The sequence below is a fragment of the Capra hircus genome, chromosome 27, assembly GCF_001704415.2.
Source record: "Capra hircus breed San Clemente chromosome 27, ASM170441v1, whole genome shotgun sequence".
NCBI classification, from domain to species: Eukaryota; Metazoa; Chordata; class Mammalia; order Artiodactyla; family Bovidae; genus Capra; species Capra hircus.
The window spans coordinates 37,475,620-37,499,452 of record NC_030834.1 but is presented as its reverse complement, the minus strand read 5'-3'; the positions used below and the strand labels follow the sequence as shown (position 1 = coordinate 37,499,452).

General features: G+C 37.2%; 1 protein-coding gene across 1 annotated transcript in view; it reads right to left on the bottom strand.

The window, feature by feature from the left end:
* The window catches only part of VEGFC (vascular endothelial growth factor C), an 86,992-nt gene that overhangs the window by 14,465 nt on the left and 48,694 nt on the right, over positions 1-23,833 (bottom strand). Inside the window, exons 2-3 of the mRNA XM_018042109.1 lie at positions 13,999-14,212; positions 12,117-12,307 (exon numbers count right to left, since the gene is read on the bottom strand). Coding sequence (XP_017897598.1) covers positions 12,117-12,307; positions 13,999-14,212 — 405 coding nt within the window. The remainder of the gene's footprint in view (positions 1-12,116; positions 12,308-13,998; positions 14,213-23,833) is intronic.

The window sequence follows — 23,833 nt, the reverse complement described above, 5'->3', positions numbered from 1 at the left end:
GACAGACCAATGTCACATGTTTCTTCAAGGAAGAAAGGATTGTTTCAGTCTTTGATTATTCCAGGGGGTTGAAAAATGGCACAGATATAAATATCTTAGTGATGTAAGAGCAAAGCTATTGGCCACAAAACCTGGAAATGTTTGGTTACGTCTTATTTTCTATAACCTGAGTACACACACATAAAATACCTAGATGTAAAATTGATTTTCATTCCAAATGAAATTTCAACTTCAAAGTAGCTTTACATTTTCTGACATATCTGATGAGTTTATTATGTTTAAAAGAAAGATACATTCATTAATAGATAAAGCATCATTTCTGCTGTTTTTACAAAAGCATTATGAAAATATAAGTGTAGAATAGGGTAGGACATCATACATGAGGGTGGATTAAAGTCTCAAATTTTGTTTAAAATCTTATTCTGAATGCCTTATTAATGGAGAAGTTCAGTTTATCTCTTCCTTCCACAAAAACAATGTTTTAAGTTGAATATACAAGTAAATTAGTGATTAAGTAAAACTAAGGATTTAAATCCCAAAGTTTCTTAAAATCTAAATTATGATCAGTAATAATGGTAAAAGCGAAATCCTGGCCATTACCTGCTCGAAACTATCTGTTCACAGTAATTTAACTACAGTCACGCCATGTGTTACTCGGTATCTTTATGGATGTTTGAGTAGTGCTAGAAACGACAATACACTCTAGAGCCTTGTGAATCCATCTTCTGCTGTAATTTCATGGCAACCATGGAAGATCATGGCAAATATTTAGGGAATAGAAATAGTTGTCCATTTTGTTTATGCCTAGAGGGAGATTTATTGAAATGAAGTTTGAAGAATGAAATACGGAAATACCTAAATAATAAATGTACATTTTCTTCACTTGAAACGTACTTATTAAATATTCATGTAAAACTTCAGCTACTTTCTTAGCATCAGGTCCTTGGGAGGAGTTTGGGCACAGGCTCACATCCAGAGAGGGCACTTTATCAGCAACCACACTTATAAGTTGTGTGATCTTTGAAAAGTCATTTAAGCTTCTCGAAGCTGAATATTTCTTTTAAAATCAGTCAATTCAGGACAACGTTTCACCCATTAATTCATGGGACTGTGATACATATTTTGATTGCTCTGTAGATGTCAGTTATTTCCATACATTCTCAAGAATTTAGATATTTTTCCAGAGTAGTTTCTATTCTGCATAGAAATACATACGATCTCAACATATCCCAGTATTATAATTTTGACCAGTTTCTTCTCTAAAAAGACATTTGTTTATGTAGTTTGGAGAAAACCTTTTTTTTTTTTTTTGGTAAAATACCACATTGGCAGACATCTTTTGTACTATGCCTAATTCTTTTAAGAGAAGATAATTCTGTATTATCTATATATAATATAGTTTTTCTACTTCTTATAACATCTCTGGATCCTACATTAGGAACCAGCATTATAGAAAAAATATAAAGTGGTTTAGAAAATAAGCATTTTCTAAACTCATTTCATTTAATTTTTATATTTATAAATTAATTAAACCTGTCATAGTGGAAATGATAGGAAGATGTATAGGTCAGCTCACAAAAACCTAAGAATTTATGTCTAATTCTTCTGTACCCAGATATATGTACCCAGAGCTTAAGAAAGCAAGTTAAAGGCCATTGGTATTAAGACTGGAATTAAAGTCTTGGACACTAATGACATTACTTGGTGAGATCATTCTGAATGAAAACAGAACATGTCTAATAATAGAAACCTGCACAACAGGGAACATGTAAAAGATGAAAAAAGATACATGAACTAGTAAACATGCCTGGGAAGAATTATGACCTGATGTGGAGAACCAGGAGGGGGTACTGTTGAGTGGAGGGAAGTAAAAGAAAGAGAGGGGACCCTGTGTGGTGACAGGGTCAAACGTCCTCAAGTGTGATAAGGACTGAGTGGAGATAACTGGGTACCAAGGCAGCTCTGTGGGCTGTAGCGGGCAGGGGTCAAAGGGCAGGAGCAGGTGGGGATGGAGAAACAATAAAGGTTGCCTCATATGACTGGAGAGGGAGGGATTAGACATTTCAGACCACGAGGGCATTTCCACTTAGAAAATGCATATAAAAAACACTGTAAGATCTGGCATTATCTCAAGTGACACGAGGCAGAACAAGGCCTGATAGTGAAGGATGAGGCGCCATTTGAGATAACAGCTATTGGGGAAGAGTGAATGATGGTTCCCCACCCCCAGACCTCAGCTGCATCCTTCCTCCATTCAGTGATTGTTGCAAAACCAGGTTCCACCCTGGCATGACCTCCAAAAGGGAGAGAGCACAGTAAAGGAGCATTATCAGTGGTCACGTACAGACTTCAGCCATTCCTGGGTGGATAATGTCCACAATCAGGACCCACCCCAAAGCACCAGGGAACAGAAGACTGTTCTAGTGAAGACAGAGATCAGTAAAATGCACATTGAGAAGCATCTTCCCAGTGAAGTAAGCCTGGCCCTATACTTTCAAAGGGTGGAAGGGATTCTGGTTGGTGAATAGACTAGCTATAAGGATAAAAGGACAGGTGAAGGGGCACTAAAAAAAAAGTCACTACAGAGAACTGTGTATTTCCTGTAAATTAAAAATTTTCATAAGCATTAGAACTGTGGAAGAGTTTAGGAGAAATTATTTATAATTAAGGAAAATAAAAATTTAATTATTGATGTTATAGGAATGTTTCTTGTTTGAGTCTACGTAGGTAATTGGCCAGTTGAATTAAGTTAATTTGATAAAAAGGAAGAAATAGGCTGAAAATTAAAGTAAAACATCTTTTCTTCTCTTGAAACACATTTTCCACCTCCAAATTTTGACCTGAGAGTTTTCAGGTGGTTTCCTTAATTCTCTACTTGACTGTGCCAGTGTGGAAAAAATTTAAGGGCCCGGAGAAAGATGGCTCTGACCAATATTAAAAGGAGAAAGATTTTTGATAATTAGTTTTATTCATCCATTAACTTTAGAAAAATTAGAAACATTCACTGAGGTGTGTTGTAGGTGTGGGCATTAAGGAGTAATTGTACCTATGCCAGCTGAAGATAACAGTTTCATCAATCAATGATTGAAAACCACAGTTAAGCAAAAATAACAATAAGAGCGAATTTGGAAAATAAATCTCTGTATATGTATAATGAGATTAGGTTAGAATTATGAACATACCAAATAATTTACCACAAATGCTGTTGGTAAACAAGAACCTGCAGTTTAATCCCTTTATGGAATCTTTGCCTGCTATTTATATAACAGCTGAAAGCAACACAGGGACTATAATTTTCTTTCAAAAGAGTTAAGGTGTAGCCAAACACATTAGTGTTTGAAACAATAGATTCTTTATACTTTAATACAATAAAAATCTTTGTACTTTGTCAGATTATTTTGTGCTTTAATGTGTGCACAACAGTACTTTCTATTTTAAATTTAAACTTATAGAGTACAAAGTTTATGCACTATGTTCAGTTTTAGCTAATAATTCTATGAATATACATATATCTAGAAAATACTAATTGATGATAATTATAACGTGATATTTTGAACATGAGTTTCCTCAAATAGTTTGATGTCATACAGTGAATTGTTCTTGAACAATGGATGTTTAGCTTGTATATAATTTGGCATCTAAATAATAATAAAACTCACCATGGGGATTGATGTTATACTATCAGTATATGCCTTTCATTAAGAGTCACTGGTTTGAGAAGATCAAAAAAATTTACATAAAGATGGCATTTAAACATGGATGGAAATTGAAAAAACTTTTTTGATTGTGTATTCAGTAAAACTGTAATAAACAAGAGGAAATGACAAACATTTCCAACTGAGAGGTCCTCATTTGCTATCAACTGGAATTCTTTAATAAGAATATTTAATGGTCCATTCCCACCAACAAGAATGGACTTCAAATAAAGCTTGAAACAATAGGTTGTTTACCCCAGCATAGCAACAGTTGTAAAGCAACAATTCCTTTTTCTACTTCTCTTGCAGGCTATGTAAGAAAAAGGTATAGGATTTCCTTTTTTGAGAAGATCCTGGATTACAGGTTAGTACCAAATTCTAAAGAATGTTTGAATATTTGGCTACAAATATGACACACACAAAAAATGCCTTCCTTTACAACATACTTTTATCTCAAAATATGACCAGTTTCTCTTCAGAGACTAGTATCTCACTACCGGATTTAATTTAAATATTCCAACTTTGAGCCTGTTAATTAAATGTAGACACAAGGTGTAGCCCCAGAAAGCATGGCTAATAACTGCAGAGAAAGTGAAGTGAAGTTGCTCAGTCACGTCCGACTCTTTGCGACCCCATGAGCCCACCAGTCTCCTCTGTCCACGGGATTCTCCAGGCAAGAGTACTGGAGTGGGTTGCCACTTCCTTCTCCAGGGGATCTTTCCAACCCAGGGATCGAACCTAGGTCTCCCACATTGTAGGTAGGTGCCTTACCGCCTGAGCCACCAACACGGCTTAAAGACTAATAACTGCAAAATCCAATAGAAAAACTACACAACATTTAAACAAATCATCCTCCAAATGGGAAAGAGGAAAATTGAGGGTTTATTTTTAACCTTTCAACTGAGTATACTAACCATATGGCTAGGTGTCAAGAGGTTATGGAACTTAAGTTAGGTCTGGGAAGACAGCAGGTCCTTATTAGGACATCTGATATTGAATTCATTTTACATGTTTTTATACATAAAATGTACATACAGTAATACAGTTAAAATAAAAATGCCAATTCAGGAGTTTTAGAATTACTGAATAAAACTTGTGGACATGACCAGTACCTTAAGTTGGAAAAAGTGTTATGTCTAATAGATACATTAATTTTCTTCTGAAGGCAAATGTGATTCTTAAAGAAACTTCTGATAACTGTTATTTGTCTAGAGTTCTTTTCCCACATCTGGGAAAAACCTGATTTCCAACAACTGTTCTTGCCAAATACTACTTAGCTAAAGATTCAAAACAAATTGCGTTCCACTTGTTAAATACATATGAATGTAATAAATTACTCCTTCAGACTGCTAGTGTTCTGTTTAATTAATGGAAGAACTATCCCTGTCAGCAGTGCAAATAAAGTTTCACTCCACTGCTGCAGTTTACTTAGGATTAAGTGCCTTTTGCAGTGAAAGACAATTTTAGGAAACATTTACTTTAACTCCGACATATCTGTAGCAGTTTTGCTAATCTATATGTGTAATTTCCTTATAACAAAAAAATAGAATGGCTGTTTCTTTTTAAGATGGCAATATGGAATTTTAAATAATGTGGTTCTTGTACATGAGAATGAGGAAAGGAAGTTTAGCGCCCAGACAGCCGCTTCTTCTGTTGGCACGAATACATTGTTTCTTTGGTTCTAACTCTGAGATATCCACGGGAAACCCATGGATTTAGCAATTCTTTTTTCATTCCCATCTTCAGTGAAGCTGCTTAATGACAATACCAACATTTAAATAACTTTTTATCCAAATACTGGCTTGAAAGCCTTCTGCTTCTGCCATCAAATAATTTACATTCCTCAAAATCTGCTTTCTACTTTTTGGTTATGTGTCTTAAACATACAACTTCTCATGAGAAAATACGCTTGAAGCATATGTTTAGGAACGAGGTCAAGAGGACATCCGAACTGTGTAACTTTTCAAAGTTGCTTAGATATTATTTGGGAAGGACTTTGAGGCAGTTGTTGTCGATTAGCTCACTCTGGAATGCTTAGTGCATGTGGTTTTACTTTGCAGCTCACGGCTGGCTTCCTCACACATGCTGATAACCTGCCCTTCGTGAAGCACCATAAAAATGCTCTATAAGTTTCTACTAAAAACTTGGGTTGTACATTACTTAAGGTACATTGTCCTTACAGTTTATATGATTCTAGTTGGTGATTTGGTGCCAAAAGATGTCTGGAATTCCTGTAATGAAACAAAAACTTTTTTTTTTTTTTCCTTCAGAAAATATCAGTAAGAAACTTCCTTTTGTGTTTGAAAACAATCATCACATGCTCCCATTTATACTACTCGGAAAATAAAATAAAACAGATAATTATATTAGTAAAAACGTCAAAGACAGAAACAGTGCCTTTAGCAGTTTCATGTCTTGCTCTCCTTGGTTTGTGAACATTTTTGATAGGCACCACCTAGTAGGTACTTCACCACACTTGCTTAATTGAATTAAAATTAAAATTCTCCCTTTTCCTATTAAAAAAAATCTGAGTGGATTCTTCAGGTTGGAGAAGGGCATGAAGTTACAAAACCATAGGACTATCATGACTGAATACTGGCCATCCCTCAGCATTGGTTTTCAATCTTCCCTCCTGATATAAGAATTCTCTAAGCAGTAACAACCACATCAAGGCTCCAAAAAACCATTCATCAATGTGAGGTTTCTTCCTAGACCTACAGCTGAAGATCCAATCACTGCTGTAGGATTCTAAATTACATGCCCAATATTCCTCTGGTATCTCCACCTACTTACCACTCAGATGCTTCAAAATCAGCCTAGTTAAAACTCTACCTTTGACCTCAGATCTGTTCCTTTTTATCTAAGGAGCTATTCTATTCAGTGCCCAGGTTCACTGCGTACCAACTACTGCACTGTTATGCCCCACAGTGATAACCAAACACAGTCTTTGCTTTCTTTGGGTTTAGAGCACGGAAAGTAAAATGATCTGACTGGTAAGGTGATGATGCTATGTTGGATGAGCAACAAAGGCTGCTACTGAAGCACAGGAAAGGATGCTGTGAAGATGACATTTATGTCCAGGCTTGAGGATGAGCAGAAATTAGCTAGACAAGTGGGGATATGGAGTGGTGTGTAAGGAGATGTTTCAAACACAAAGACCAGTTTACCTACACATTTGCTGTATGCTGGCTCAGTGTCAATAAGCAATGTTACTGGAGAGTTTTGAGCAGTGTCAGATTTATCATTTAGAGAGAGGAAACACTGCTATAATGTGGGAAAAGGATTGAAGGAAAGGAGGAAGGGGGCTCTGACATCAGTTTGCAGCTGGTCCATGCGTAATGGTCCTGGTAATGGATGGATATGGTCCAGACCAGGGTGAGGTCAGCAGATTAAAGGCACTGACGGGTCCCAGAGATGTTGGAAAGGTATAGGAATCACTGATTGGGCTTTTAGTGAAAGGAAGAAAAATCGGATCAACCGACTAATAAAAGAATGGCATCATTTACTAAGACAGAGAATACTGAAGAAAGAAAAAGATTTATTGACTTATTTGTGAGGATGCTATTGGGGGCAGGGATAGGATGGGATCTGGTGTGTGAGGGATGGGATCTGGTGTGTCACAGACTGACTCTGACTGTCTGGGGGAAGCCCAGTCACGAGGTTGAGTAGGTTGTGGGGAAATCACGAGAGAAGTCTGAGGTGGAGATGAAGACTTAGGGGAGGGATCCCCAGAAGAGCAGAGAGAGAAGGTAAGGAGGGAGAGCATGTACAGTCAGAGGAGGGTGCCCGGGGCAGGACCCAGAAGACTAAGTGCCTCCTTACCAACTGACTTCAAATTTTTAATTGCAAACTCCTGAAAATCTTTTAAAAATTGAAGTACTAAAATGAAAAGTACCCCACTATTTATAGTTACACAGTTAACAATTGCTGCTTTGCAGATCAGAATTTATAAGAATTGTGAAAAGTGATCATTGTAAGTATCAAGTCTATTGAAAAGGATCCAAACAAAATGGGAAAACAACATAAACCAACAACAATAAACCAGACAGACTTCAAAAATGGTGCAGCAAATTCCAATTGTTTTCTTGAGAGCAGATAATAGGGAGGAAGCAGGTAAAATGAATAGTAGCAACGTCATAAATGTATTATAAAATAATCCTAAATTCTGTGAAGTCTTGAGGTGAAAGAAGGTGAAATAGAGCCAGAACTATTTCCGTATGATATAAAGTAGACTTAATTTTCTTCCAGGAAAAATATACCATGTTTGATGTTTAAGTACTGAGGCTACTGGATCAAATTCTGTTTTACTTACACATAGCACTTAAATTGGAGAAGACAATGGCACCCCACTCCAGTGTTCTTGCCTGGAAAATCCCATGGACAGAGGAGCCTGATGGGTTGCTGTCTATGGGGTCACACAGAGTTGGACACGACTGAAGTGACTTAGCAGCAGCAGCAACACTTAAACTTAGCACTAAATGCTCTTAGCCCTGGAGACTTAGAATTTCTGAAGCCTAAACCCCTTTAAGGCCTCCAACGTGGCAGAGCAGTTTGTATGCTGTGTAATATTTGTCTGTACATAAATACTTTCACTCTGATACCAATTAGGTGAATATGTGACCTAATTGGACCAGTGACCTAATTAGAGAATAAATATGCAGTGGTCACAGAAAACTACTAGTGGTTTGTTGAAGACTAAATATATTTGTTTTGCTTACTAACAAAGAACTGATTTTCTGTTTCCCAAATTCAGACTTTTACCTAAGGGACTCCAACTTGGCACACATGTAAACACATATTTAGTAAGCTGATAGTAACAGAAATAGAATGTTGACTCTTGCTTGTATTAAATATAAGTGGGAAAAAAAAAAGGAAAAACTTCTTTCCAATTTGTTAAAGAAATGGATCTTTTTAAAAGATGGAGCTGCAAAAAAAAAAAAAAAAAGATGGAGCTGCAATTTATAAAAGAATCACTTAAAAATCAGGCAAGTGAGTTAATCAACTGTTTTTAATATCATTAAACATTAAGAAATTGTTTTAAAGTCTGATTGAATACTTAAGGATTAAGGGTCAGAGAACCAACTCCCTGAAACTGTAGGGCAAATGCTGTGGATGTGTCTGTATTTTCATTTATTTTCTGGTGAGAGGGTCCATGGTTTTGGGGGGTCCTATAAGGGGGTGTGCACTCCCTCTGTGGTGGGCACCTGGATGATCAGTGCTGTGGACGTGTCTATATTTTCATCTTTTTTCTGGTGAGAGGGTCCATGGTTTTGGGGGTCCTATAAGGGGGTGGGCACTCGCCCTGTGGTGGGCACCTGGATGATCAGTGCATGAAACAGACCTGTTCTTCCCCTTGTGGAGGTGACAGACATTAGTCAAATAATAACGACCCTATATTATACACTAAATGATTAAAAGGTATAGTTGTTGTTTTGAAAGAAAAGTATTAGAAACCACAAAGAATTTTTAAGAATACTGAGTGTAAACCAGTCAAAAAAATCTCGCCCAGGACTTCCTGGAGCCACGCGATACTTGAGGTCTGAGGAGCTGGATCTTGGCGAGAGGAGACTAGAAGGCCAGGATGCCTCAAAGGTGTGTGCAAAGGTCTGGGCCGGAGGAGGAACTGAAGGAAGCTGAGAACACGCGGACTAGAAAGAGGGAGGTCAAGGGCGAGTCGTATTAGAGAATGCGGTGGAGGAACGCAGAGGCAGTGATGGAGAATTTGGTCTTATTCTAGGAGCAACTGGGAATCGCTGAAGGCCTCTTACTCTGGAAACCGATAGCATCAGTCTTAAGTGTTTGAAAATATCCCCAGGGGCGATGTAGAGGATGGATAGGAAGCAGGGACCGGGAAGCTGGGAGAGCAAGGGGGATGGTGTTTCCTAAGTCGGAAAGTGCATCAGAAGTGCCCTGGATGACAGACATGGTGCTGGGCATGGGGATTTGAGACACTTAGGGGACAAAGCTAACAAATTAACATCTGATTTGGTGACAGTCCCATCAGAGACAATTTCCATCTTTCTGACTAAACATGACGTCATGCAGTGAGAGGGAAAACTAGAAGACCAGGTGCTTTTTATGGTGCTGTTGTTGTTTGGGGTTAGTTTGATGTTGCAGAGAAAAAGCGTGATTGAGGAACTTTACACAAAACGTTGGGCATCGGTATCTAAAGAAGATATATTCTGAATCATCTAATGTAAATATTAAAGTAATCATTAATGTTACTCTATAAAGCTTGAGACATTGTAAAACCAGATTCTTTTAAAACACTGTTTCTAATTAACACATAGTAGAAGAATTTGTGGGGGATTAGTAATGAAACAATAACATAGAACAACAGACCGGTTCCAAATGGGGAAAGGAGTACGTCAAGATTGTATATTGTCACCCTGCTTATTTAACTTATATGCAGAGTACATCATGAGAAATGCCAGGCTGGATGAAATGCAAGCTGGAATCAAGACTGCCGGGAGAAATATCAATAACCTCAGATATGCAGATGATACCACCCTTATGGCAGAAAGTAAAGAGGAACTAAAAAGCCTCTTGATGAAAGTGAAAGAGGAGAGTGAAAAGTTGGTTTAAAGCTCAACATTCAGAAAATTTAGATCATGGCATCCGGTCCCATCACTTCCTGGCAAATAGATGAGGAAACAATGGAAACAGTGACAGGTTTCATTTTCTTAGGCTGCAAAGTCACTGCAGATAGTGACTGCAGCCATGAAGTTAAAAGACACTTCCTCCTTGGAAGAAAAGCTATGACCAACCTAGACAGTATATTAAAAAGCAGAGGCAGTTCTTTGCTAACAAAGGTCCGTCTAGTTAAAGCTATGGTTTTTCCAGTAGTCATGTATGGATGTGAGAGTTGGACTATAAAGAAAGCTGAGTGCCAAAGTATTGATGGTCTTGAACTGTTGTGTTGGAGAAGACTCTTGAGAGTCCTTTGGACTGCAAGGAGAACCAACCAATCCATCCTAAAGGAAATCAGTCCTGAATATTCATTGGAAGGACTGATGCTGAAGCTGAAACTCCAATACTTTGGCCACCTGATGTGAAGAACTGACTCATTGGAAAAGACTCTGATGCTGGGAAAGATTGAAGGTGGGAGGAGAAGGGGACGACAGAGGATGAGATAGTTAGATGGCATCACCGACTCAATGGACATGAGTTTAAGTAAGCTTCAGGAGTTGGTGATGGACAGGGAGGCCTGGCATGCTGTAGTCCATGGGGTCGCAAAGAGTTGGACATGACTGAGTGACTGAACTGAACTGAGTAATGAAAAATATCTTTGGATGTTGTCAACTGTTAACTTATTTTCACGAAGTAAATAAATGAACTATTGAAAAAACAGTAATTTTCAGAAAAGAACAACAAAATTCCAATACTACAACGGCTGTCATTCAAATCTATTTGATATAAGCACTTAAAAAATAAAATTTCATCAACTAATTCTAATAAGGCAGTTCTAAAATGATAAATTATGAGCTCTTAATAGATACCTTTTGTTTTACTTGGTAAAATAATTCTTTAAAAATCTATCATTTGAGTGTATTGCATATCATCCTAATTTTAAAAGAGACATAGCCCTTTATTCTTTGGAAAACTCAACTGGTATATCTAGGCCTTAAAAAAATCAATGCAAGGTGATATTTCATTTAAACGAAGCACCACAGTAATAACCAATATTGTCTAGAATGCACATCACACCACTTGACTGAAATATTTAAAATATACACAACTAAAGGTATTCAAAAAATGTTTTTTACAATAATTCCTAAATCCCTCATGTTTATTTTCTGTAACTTTAAAAAAGTCAACATATTTTTTTTATCAGACTCAGAAGACCAAAATTCCTTTTAAATAAGAGTTTAAGTTGAATATAAAAACAGCATTATTTTTAATCTTAATATCTTTTAAAAATCAATACTACCTTTTGGAGAATATGATACTGTCATTAAGTTTTTCCATTTGATTTTTAAAAAGTGGCTTTGATGCCACTATATAAACAGAGTTCATAAAGTATCAGTTACTTTTTTGGTGATAGTCTCATCAAAAACACAACTATTGAAAAATTAACTTCATTCCTCACAGACAATAGAAGCTGAGCTAATCTATTTAAAAAATCTTTTTCTTTTGATGTGGACCATTTTTAAAGTCTATATTGAGTTTGCTACAATATTGCTTCTTTTTTTTATGATTTAGTGTTTTGGCTGCAAGGCATGTAGGGTCTTCGCTCCTCAACCAGGGAGAGAACCCGTGCCCCGCCCCCCATATTGGAAGGCGGAGTCCCAACCAGCTGGACTTCTGGGAAGTCCCTGAGCCAAGCTCCTTGAAAGGGGGCTGGGGGCGGGGTAGGGGGGGGAATGCGGGGGGGCGGGGGAAGCCAGGCCGCGGAGGGCCGTGCCGGAGCCGCACACCTACCGTCTTGCTGAGGTAACTTGTGCTGGTGTTCATGCACTGTTGCCCCTCGCTGTTGCAGCAGCCCCCACATCTGTAGACGGACACACATGGAGGTTTAAAGAAGGTGTTTGTGGCTGCTCCAAACTCCTTCCCCACATCTATACACACCTCCCGTGGCATGCATTGAGTCTTTCTCCACTCATTATCAATACCTGTCGGGTCACAGGGAAGGCCATAAGTTACACAGATGCCAAGGTGGAAAACCCCACAGCAGTTGGAAGTCACTCACAATGGATTGCAGAGTTAAGATTTAGATGTAATACTTTAAAGAAATAGTTGACAGGATCCTACATTGCCCTGTGAGCTGGAATAGGATATGGTCTTTAACAGAGCAGCTAAAGGTATTTTCTATTAAAAACAAAACAAAACAAAACAACTAATGTCTAGTACCATGTAACAAGCTACATTAGTGTTATGCTTCCTTACAATTAGAATAGATTCTGCAGTACAAATAGAGCAGATTCTACAAGACAATTAGAATAGATTCTACAGTACTTTACTTGTCCATGTGTGCTCAGTCATGTCGGACTCTTTGTGAATCCATGGACTTAGCCTCCAGGCTCCTCTGTCCATGGGTTTTGTTTTCCAGCAAGAATACTGGAGTGGATTGCCATTTCCTCCTCCAGGGATCCTCCCAACTCAGGGATCGAATCCTTGTCTCTTGGCTCCTGCACTGGCAGGCGGATTCTTTACCACTGAGTCACCTGGGAGATCCCTGAAAATTTAACATAGATGCTTATAAAACCCATGGAGATAGAATCATGCTCATTTGCTATTATATGCAGTATTTTTAATGTTGCAAGGCAAATATAAACAACATGTTTAATTTTTCTTTTTAAACTGAGTTGTGAATGAGATGATGGCTTTGGTTTTGGAAACTCATTTTTAGGCTGGTGACCATGTCTTGGTGATAGCTACTTGAAATGAGAAGGTATTTTCTAGCAACTGGGACATGTATCCTGAACAAAGTTTTTTTTCAGGAAAGTAAAAACTTCCTATTCCTTGCATGCTTTCTCTTGGAATTCTGCTTCCAGTGAGTTGGTATTTTACCTATGGCACTGTTGCCTCTTTAAAGACCGCATTACATATGATGTGCTTCTTAAATGTTCTAGTTTATTTTTCTCCTATTTCCCCTAAAATAAAGTTTCTAGAAAAAAAAAAAGATATAAACTGTGGGTTATTCAGTCATGAAGCCATTTTGTTTGTTTGCTTTTGTTCTCAAAATAATTTGTAATCTCAAACGTTTATGGCAGTTAATATCTAACAACTGAAAGGAATTATTTGTTAAGTAGTCCCAGGGGGTCTATGCCACTTTGTGCAACACCATAATTTTTTGTGACTGCTGCTTAGAGATCTCTCACTAACTTTACCAAAGTCCAGCTCTCAAGTTAAGTTCCATCTAAAGCAACAAGAAACAAATAGCAGTTGACAAGATGATTTTGGATGATGTAGAAAGTAAACATTTCTATATCCAAAGCAAAAGAAAAGTTATGTGCAATTATTTTTTGTGATATAGAATGTTTAAGTGATTGAAGTGTTACGGTGTTTAAAATTTGTTTGTACGTTTCAAAATTTTTCTGATGGGGTATCATCTCAAGTTAAAAAAAAATTACAGTGTGCTGATATACATGCACCTGTCTTTATTTTTCAAGAAACCACTTTAACCACTCACAGTGAAATCTTAAAATTCTGTATTTGGAAAATAATTCTTTACTTTCTGTTTTACTTTAGGCCTTAAAGGTATTCAGTAGTATTACAAATGCTGAAATTAAAGGATCAGAATGGCAATTTGCACTGGGTTGACATATGAAGCTTTTTATATATTTTCTTTTGCCATACTTACTTCTTAAGATCTCTGTATTATAATGTGCTGCAGCAAATTTTAGAGTTTCTCCTGTCCTTGTGTTGGTGTTATCCTGTTCTTTACTATGTTGCCAGCCTCCTTTCCTTAACTGACACTTGTACATTTTCCAATATTCGGGGTAGAGCACAGTCATGAGTTCATCCACACTCGACACTGACCGCAGCTGCTCCTCCATTTCTTTGCCTGCATAAGCCTGTGGAAGAAGAATGCAACATAGTACTTCTCAGATTAAGGAAACAGATGCACTAGAAAACCTTCAGGCTTGTTTGATATATATATGTATATATGCATATATATATATATAGATAATACATGCTAGATTTCTATTAAAATATTATTTATTTTCCCCAAATTGCTTAACTTTTCTTGGTAAAATTACATTCATCTTTTAATTTGAATCAATAATACAATTTAAATTAAATTAAATATCACAATTAAAATATAAAATACACATTTGGTCATTAGGATAGAAAATTTTGAGACAAAATTTTAAAAATAATTTCTAAAGTAGCTTATTTTATTTATCATTGTTTTACAAAGTTGATGAACGTGCAAATTTAAAAGTTATCTAAGCTTCTACTGCTGCTGCTGCTGCTGCTAAGTCGCTTCAGTGGTGTCCGACTCTGTGCGACCCCGTAGATGGCAGCCCACCAGGCTCCCCCATCCCTGGGATTCTCCAGGCAAGAACACTGGAGTGGGTTGCCATTTCCTTCTCCAGTGCATGAAAGTGAAAAGTCAAAGTGAAGTTGCTCAGTTGTGTCCGACTTTGTGACCCTATAGACTGCAGCCTACCAGGCTCCTCCACCCATGGGATTTTCCAGGCAAGAGTACTGGAGAGGGTTGCCGTTGCCTTCTCCGAAGCTTCTATTACCCTCCAACATAAATAAGATTAGGTAAAAATCCAGTCTATGATAATTCTTTGTTTCACTTTTAGTTATTAACATTAATAAAATATAATTAAGCAGGATGCTTGAAATTAGGAATTTTAGTTTATGAAAACTATTTTAGAACAAAAGATCCCATAGATTTTAATAACAGAATCACAATAAGGTTTACATTTTGGCAGAACCTTCCAGTATTTCCAAAAAGTCTGATCATCAAGATTTATTCTGCCAGTAAAAAGACATGCTACAATAGCTCAGAGAACATGAATTCTGCTAATTAGTTAATGGTCTATATTGGTGTATTCAATTAAGTAGAACATTCCAAGTTATGTTCAAGTCGTTACCATATCTAAGAAAAAATACATTTTTTTTTCTAAATTATACCTTGAAACTATGGAAAATGGGACATTGTTTAACTTTATATGCAAAGTGAAATACTTCATCAAATATTTATTTTTATATTGCCATGATTATCCCATCTTAAGTCTAACTATATAATTAAATACTTTGGACATTAAGTCTCAAAGTTAAGCTCCATTGGAATCAATCTGAGAGGTGTTAAAAATGGAGCTACTTGCCGCCCACCTCCCCTGCCAGGTATCCTGCATGACATCAGGATCTACATTCCAACAATTCACAGATTTCCCTTTCTAATTTCTGAAGTACAAAATTAATATATTTGCTTTAAAAATCAAAATACAGTTAAATTGAAAGTGTTTCTACCACACTCCAAATCATTCTGATGTAGGTGATTTCTGTACTACATTCTGAGAAACATAATCTAAGATAGTTTTCTTACATTATCACAGAGGCTCCTAGGCAGTAGCTTATGAAACAGGTTCCTTCCTATTAGATAATAAAACTGGCCGTGCAGTTCAGTACTTCCCCTTCCTCACTGTTGTGTGAATTGAGCATATGGATTCATCTCTTCAAGCCTGGTATTGATAGTAATCCATGGCTTTCTCAAAGATTACAGGATGATACACCAGGCAGTTATACAAAATACAACTCTACTGAATAGATCAAGAGTCAGGTGGACAGGAGACCTTAGCTTACACAAAAGTGACAAAGTATCCTCTCACAGTCTCCCAATTAAATGCGTATGAATTATCTTTCTCAGGAAAATGTCACATGAGATACAAGATTCAAGAATCATCAACATCTCAGAATCTTAAAGGATTACTACCGAAGAGAAGACTCTCCTGGTGGCTCAGATGGTAAAGCGTCTGTCTACAATGCGGGAGACCTGGGCTCGATCCTTGGGTTGGGAAGGTCCCCTGGAGAAGGAAATGGCAATCCACTCCAGGACTATTGCCTGGAAAATCCCATGGACAGAGGAGCCTGGTAGGCTACAGTCCATGGGGTCACAAAGAGTCGGACACGACTGAGCGGCTTCACTTTCACTGAAGAGAAAGATGGTAAAATACATGGGTGTATCTGTGTCACTGCCACCTGGAGGAACATGTCATGGGTGGGGTTCTGTTTGCCTGTTTGCATGACTAGCCCTTGAACACCCAGAGTAATGTGAGACTGTGTGACTGGTGTGTCCCTGGGCCCTGGGGTACTTTCCCTCATGACTCAGCTGGAATCAAAGCCAGGTTGTGACCTAACCTGATCACTTGAGTCTCACAAGAAACAGGCAGGAATGTTCTCTTTACCAAAAGGAGCTGCAATACAATACCAACATTGTGTGACACGGTGAAAGGTACACACCAAACTATTGCTTGAGAAGGATGTTGGTGAAGTGGGCTTTCAATGAAGTATTATGTGAAGTTTCATGGCAAATCACTTTTGTACTTTAAAATTTAAAAAGGAAAATAACTCTAACAATAATTACATCTGTAAGAGAAAATAACTGATTACCCAATACAGAAACAGAAGAAAACATAAGCATGTAAACTCACAACAGAGAAAACTCAGTATAAAAAATGAAAAAGATACTAGAAAATAAAAGTTACCCTATTTATACTCTTAGATTGAAAAAAGGCCTTTCTAGAAGTGAATAGGAAAACAAAATGTAAACTATTTTTATGGTAGAAAACGCTGTAAACAAAAGACAGATGATAAAGTAGAAAAATCATTGGCAATACACATGACAGTTGAAAAGGGCTAATATTCTTAAAATATTATATGAACATATTAAGGAAATATAAGCAGACACTTCAAAAGAAAAATGGACAAAGTACTTGAACTGCATATTCACAGAGAGTAAATACAATTCATTGTACTTGGTGACAGCAGAAATGAAGGAAACTAGCATCCCTTTCAGTCCTGGTGAGAGTATAAATTTGTATAGCTATTCAAGGAAAATGTGCTATTTCAACTTAAAAGGCCTTTAAAACAAGCTCCATTTTAGACAGCAAATGCACTTTGGAATTAAATTCCCTATCTAACAGGAGTGATAATACAATTATGCCAGAAATATGTACATATTTATCATGAGGCTATGATAGTGAATATAAAAAACAGCTTTACATACAATAATTAGGAATTGATTGAGTAACGTACAATACAAAAAGAAACTAGCGCAGAAAGTAATGTCACTATAAACAGATGATATGAATATGTAATCTAGATGTGGAGAGGCTCATAATACAGTCTATGAAAATGGAGAAAATACAGCTTATATATAATATACCCCTATACACATTGTTCATATATGTACATATATGTACAATTTTTATTTCAGAAAACAATATATCTAGACAGATTGCATGCATGTGTGTATGTGTTCTCAAGAGTAAAATATACGTGGCAAAAAAGTTATCTTCTTCAAGTTGTACGATTAAGTTAATTGTTATGTTCTTTATATATTTCTATGGCTTCCCAGATGGCTCAGTGATAAAGAATATGCCTGCAATGCAAGAGACATGAGTTCAATCCCTGGGTCGGGAAGATTCCCTGAAGCAGAAAATGACAATCCACTCCAGTATTCTTGCTTGGGAAATCTCATGGTCAGAGGAGTCTGGGGGCTAGAGTCTGTGGGGTCACAAAGAGTCAGACATGATTTAGGGACTAAACAACAACAAAAATATTTCTATATCTTAAAATTTAAATTTTAAATGTAAAGCTTTATTATCTGAATAAAAATGTAACAGTAATCATCTCTAAGCATGTTGGAAGGCTATAGTATTTGCTCTCATTTCAGCCTTTCATTTATTTCACTCTTCTTATAGCTGCACAGACTATGCCTTTGATATACTATTTGATTTAAAACAAATCCACTTTTGGGACTAGAGCCCCTTAATAAATAATATAACTTTATAAGATCAAAAAACCATTGGCAAAAGCAGAAGCTATCACAGGCAAATGTTATAAAAAAGCTTGAAACTGAGTAATTTACTTACTTATTCCCACTAGATTTTAGTTACCATATTTGCAAGGAAGAAAAATAAGCTGTAGTATTAAAAGATCCAGGTATTCATGTTGGCTGCAGACCTTCTTTTATTGTAAGTTAAAAAATAATAATATATATATATATAGTTAATTGATTAATGACTGATTTACAATGTTGGTTTGCTTCCTGTCATACATCAACATAAGTTAACCATAGGTGTACATATGTCCCTTCCTTCTTGAATCTCCCTCCCACCTCCTGCCCTTTCCTACCTCTCTGGGCTATTACAGAGCCCCAGTTTGAGTTCCCTGAGTCATAGAGTAAATTTCCATTGGCTACCTCTTTACATATGTTAGTGTATATGCTTCCATGCTGCTCTCTCCATTCAGCTTACTCTCCCCTTCCTCTCCCCTACCACTGCCCATCAGTCAGTTCCCTATGTCTGCATCTCCGCTGCTGTTCTGCAAATAGGTTCATCAGTACCATCTTTCTAGATTTCATATATATGCATTAATATATGGTATTTGTTTTTCTGACTTACTTCATTCTGTATAATAGGTTCTAGGTTCATCCACCTCATTAGAACTGCCTCAAATGTGTTCCTTTTTTTGGCTGAGTAGTATTCCATTGTGTATATATAACACAGCTTCTTTATCCAGTCATCTGTCAGTGAACATCTAGGTTGCTTTCATGTCCTAAAGCTATTATAAATAGTGCTGTAATGAACACTGGGGTAAATGTATCTTTTTCAGTTTTGGTTTCTTCAGGGTATATGCCTAGAAGTGGTATTGCTGGGTCATACAGTGGTTTTATTCTTAGTTTTTTTTTTTTTTTTAAAGAATCTCCATACTGTTTTCCATAGTGACTATATCAATTTACATTCACACCAACACTGCAAGAGCATTCCCTTTTCTCCATACCCTCTCCAGAATTTATTGTTTGTGGATTTCTTGATGATGGCCATTCTAACCAGTGTGAAGTGATATTTCATTGTAGTTTTGATTTGCTTTTCTCTAATAATGAGTGACTCAGATCATGAGCTCCTTATTGCCAAATTCAGACTTAAATTGAAGAAAGTAGGGAAAACCACTAGACCATTCAGGTATGACCTAAATCAAATCCCTTATACAGTGGAAGTGAGAAACAGATTTAAGGGACTAGATCTCATAGATAGAGTGCCTGATGAACTATGGACTGAGGTTGGTGACACAGTACAGGAGACAGGGATCAAGACCATCCCCATGGAAAAGAAATGCAAAGAAGCAAAATGGCTGTCTAAGAAGGCCTTACAAATAGCTGTGAAAAGAAGAGAAGCAAAAAGCAAAGGAGAAAAGAAAAGATATAAGCATCTGAAGGCAGAGTTCCAAAGAATAGCAAGAAAAGATAAGAAAGCCTTCCTCAGCGATCAATGCAAAGAAATAGAGTAAAAGAACAGAATGGGAAAGACTAGAGATCTCTTCAAAAAAATTAGAGATACCAAGGGAACATTTCATGCAAAGATGGGCTCGATAAAGGGCAGAAATGGTATGGACCTAACAGAAGCAGAAGATATTAAGAAGAGGTGGTAAGAACACACAGAAGAACTTTACAAAAAAGATCTTCACAACCAAGATAATCACGATAGTGTGATCACTCATCTAGAGCCAGACATCCTGGAATGTGAAGTCAAGTGGGCCTTTGAAAGCGTCACTACGAACAAAGCTAGTGGAGGTGATGGAATTCCAGTTGAGCTATTTCAAATCCTGAAAGATGATGCTGTGAGCGTGCTGCACTCAATATGCCAGCAAATTTGGAAAACTCAGCAGTGGCCATAGGACTGGAAAAGGTCAGTTTTCATTCCAATCCCAAAGAAAGGCAATGCCAAAGAATGCCCAAACTACCGCACAATTGCACTCATCTCACATGTTAGTAAAGTAATGCTCAAAATTCTCCAAGCCATGCTTCAGCAATATGTGAACTGTGAACTTCCAGATGTTCAAACTGGTTTTAGAAAAGGCAGAGGAACCAGAGATCAAATTGCCAACATCCACTGGATCATCAAAAAAGCAAGAGAGTTCCAGAAAAACATCTATTTCTGCTTTATTGACTATGCCAAAGCCTTTGACTGTGTGGATCACAATAAACTGTGGAAAATTCTGAAAGAGATGGGAATACCAGACCACCTGACCTGCCTCTTGAGAAACCTATATGCAGATCAGGAAGCAACAGTTAGAACTGGACATGGAACAACAGACTGGTTCCAAATAGGAAAAGGAGTACGTCAAGGCTGTACATTGTCACCCTGCTTAATTAACTTCTATGCAGAGTACATAATGAGAAACGGTGGACTGGAAGAAGCACAAGCTGGAATCAAGATCGCCGGGAGAAATATCAATAAACTCAGATATGCAGATGACACCACCCTCATGGCAGAAAGTGAAGAGGAACTAAAAAGCCTCTTGATGAAAGTGAAAGAGGAGAGTGAAAAAGTTGGCTTAAAGCTCAACATTCAGAAAACAAAGATCATGGCATCTGGTCCCATCACTTCATGGGAAATAAATGGGGAAACAGTGGAAACAGTGTCAGACTTTAGTTTTGGGGGCTCCAAAATCACTGCAGATGGTGACTGCAGCCACGAAATTAAAAGACGCTTACTCCTTGGAGGAAAAGTTATGACCAACCTAGATAGCATATTGAAAAGCAGAGACATTACTTTGCCAACAAAGGTCCATCTAGTCAAGGCTATGGTTTTTCCAGTAGTCATGTATGGATGCGAAAGTTGGACTGTGAAGAAGGCTGAGTGCCGAAGAATTGATGCTTTTGAACTGTGGTGTTGGAGAAGACTCTTGAGAGTCCCTTGGACTGCAAGGAGATCCAACCAATCCATTCTAGAGGAGATCAGCCCTGGGTGTTCTCTGGAGGGAATGATGCTGAAGCTGAAACTCCAATACTTTGGCCACCTCAGGAGAAGAGTTCACTCACTGGAAAAGACTGTGATGCTGGGAGGGATTGGGAGCAGGAGGAGAAGGGGAAGACAGAGGATGAGATGGCTGGATGGCATCACTGATTCAATGGACATGAGTCTGAGTGAACTCCAGGAGTTGGTGATGGACAGGGAGGCCTGGTGTGCTGCGATTCATGGGGTTGCAAAGAGTCGAACATGACTGAGCGACTGAACTGAACTGAGTAATGAGTGATGTTGATCATTTCTTCATGTGTTTATTAGCCATCTATCTGTTTTCTTTGGTGAAATATCTGTTTAGGTCTTTTGCCAACTTTTTGATTGGGTTGCTTGTTTTTCATTATTGAGTTGTATGAACTGCTTGTATATTTTGGAAATTAATTCTTTGTCAGTTGTTTCATTTACTATTCTTTTCTCCCATTCTGAGGGTAGTCTTTTCACCTTGTTTACATTTTCCTTTGCTTTGCAAAAGCTTTTAAATTTAATTAGGTCCCACTTACTTATTATTGTTTTTATTTACATTATTCTAGGATGTGGGTCATAAAGGATCTTGCTATGATTTATGTTATACAGTGTTCTGCCTATGTTTTCTCCTAAAGGAGTTTTATATTTTCTGGTCCTACATTTAGGTCTTTAGTCCATTTGGGTTTATCTTTGTGCATGGTGTTAGGAAGTGCTCTAATTTCATTTTTGTACATGTAGTTGTCCAGATCTTCCAGCACCACTCACTGAAGACACTATCTTTTACCCACTGTATATTCTTGCCTCCTTTGTCACAGATAAGGTGCCCATAGGTGTGTGGGTTTATCTCTGGGCTTTCTATTTTTTCCCATTGGTCTATACTTCTGTTTTTGTTCTAGTACCATATTGTCTCGATGATTGTAGCTTTGTAGTATAGTCTACAGACTTTATTTTAATTGAGTAACATCAGATTTTATTCCTCTGAACCTCATTTTACTCCATAAATGCCAATAATGATATCTTCCTCATGGAGTTTTTGTGATGATTCAAACAGACCTTTAATATGAATGTATATTATACATTTCATAGTTGGGAGTGGGATTACTTGTCATTTTACCATCTTTGGTGAGCAGAAGCACAGTACAGAGACTACAGTTTTAGATAAACTGAGTCTCAAACTGTAACTCTGAGTATTGTGCCAGAACTTCTTTAGATCTGCCTTCTGCAATTTTGTTCTCAAGGAGCAGTGACCTAGGTACTGAGTTGTTAAGCATTATTGTGCTTTCTGTGAATCCAGGAAGAAAAAAATCTTGAGAATAGATATTACCTGCTAACCATGGCACATTCACATTGATAGTTTATTTTCAAGAAGTAAAAGAGGCCCCAGCAACCTAGAATGAGTTCTGAACCAAGGAAACACTAAATTCCTTCAAGCAGAAGTTCTATCCATATGAAAAGCTGGTCCTTTGTCAATGCTTTCTTGAGTCTTTATGTTCACCAGTGTTTTCCAGAATGCTGAGGTCATTTTCTTGAATATTAATATATTCCTTTTATTTTCCAAAGGGATTTTGTATGTCTTAAAATAGTGTCTTACAAATGGATAATCAACTGTAATGGAAAGTCTAATATAATCTAAGAATGAATCCAATTTTGCATTCTGTCTTGGAGGGATCAATTAGGAGATTACTGTGATTACTCCTTTGTATCATCAGCAAGTATACACTTGTAAACAATAACCCATGTGACAGTTATTGGAAGATTTTGGGATGCTGTGGCTATAAAAGCTGAGAGTGCAGTGTTGAAAGCAGAGATACAACCAAGCATAAACTCCTTCTTTGGTAATTCCTACAGCCAAAACACACTTCCTTCTTACTCTGCCAAGAGCCAGATGAAGCAAGATCTCTGATTCTAGAAGTGACATGATGAGAAAGAGCTTTGGGATTTTATCCACACTCTACAATTCTCTGTAACATAAGGATCATAACATGAAGTGAACACCTGAGATGATATTGAAAGTAGGCTCTGATCAACTATATACACATAGTTGGTAAAAACTAGTTTTCCTCTTGCTGCTCTGTGATCACTAGGAGTTGTTCAGAGGTAGGAAGAAGACGCAAGTGCATGTAGGTTGCCCTTCCTCCAAGACCTGAGTGATTCCAGAGAGTCAATGAGAGGTGAAAGCCGTAGCATTCATCTAGGATTGTTGGTAGTGGTCCTAGATTTGCCAGTGAGTAGAACTTAGCTGTTAATAAAACTACAGTCCCTTTGAGCAACAATCTTAATTACTATGCTGTATATAAAGTAGCCATTCATTTAATAATTTTATGAAGTTAAAAATTCATGGGGAAATGCACATAATTATGGAAAATTTCCTTTCACCTAAGAGCATATACTCTTATCAAATATTCACAATCAGAATCAAAAGAATGGCAAGAGTCCATCAAAGAAAGGCTTGACCATACTACTGGATTTTCATGAAGTGACCATAAAAGGATCATAGGTAAATCTGATTAGTTGTTTAATATATCTATATTGGGAAGAGAGGGAGAAAAATTACTTAATGTTCAAACTAGAAAATAAAGGACATTTATATTTTCTTAAACTGTCCATATGTCATTTTTAAAAGTCTGGCTCAAGTAAAATTTTATATTTGAAATAAGTATGTTTTCATGGACGAATTCATAAGATAAA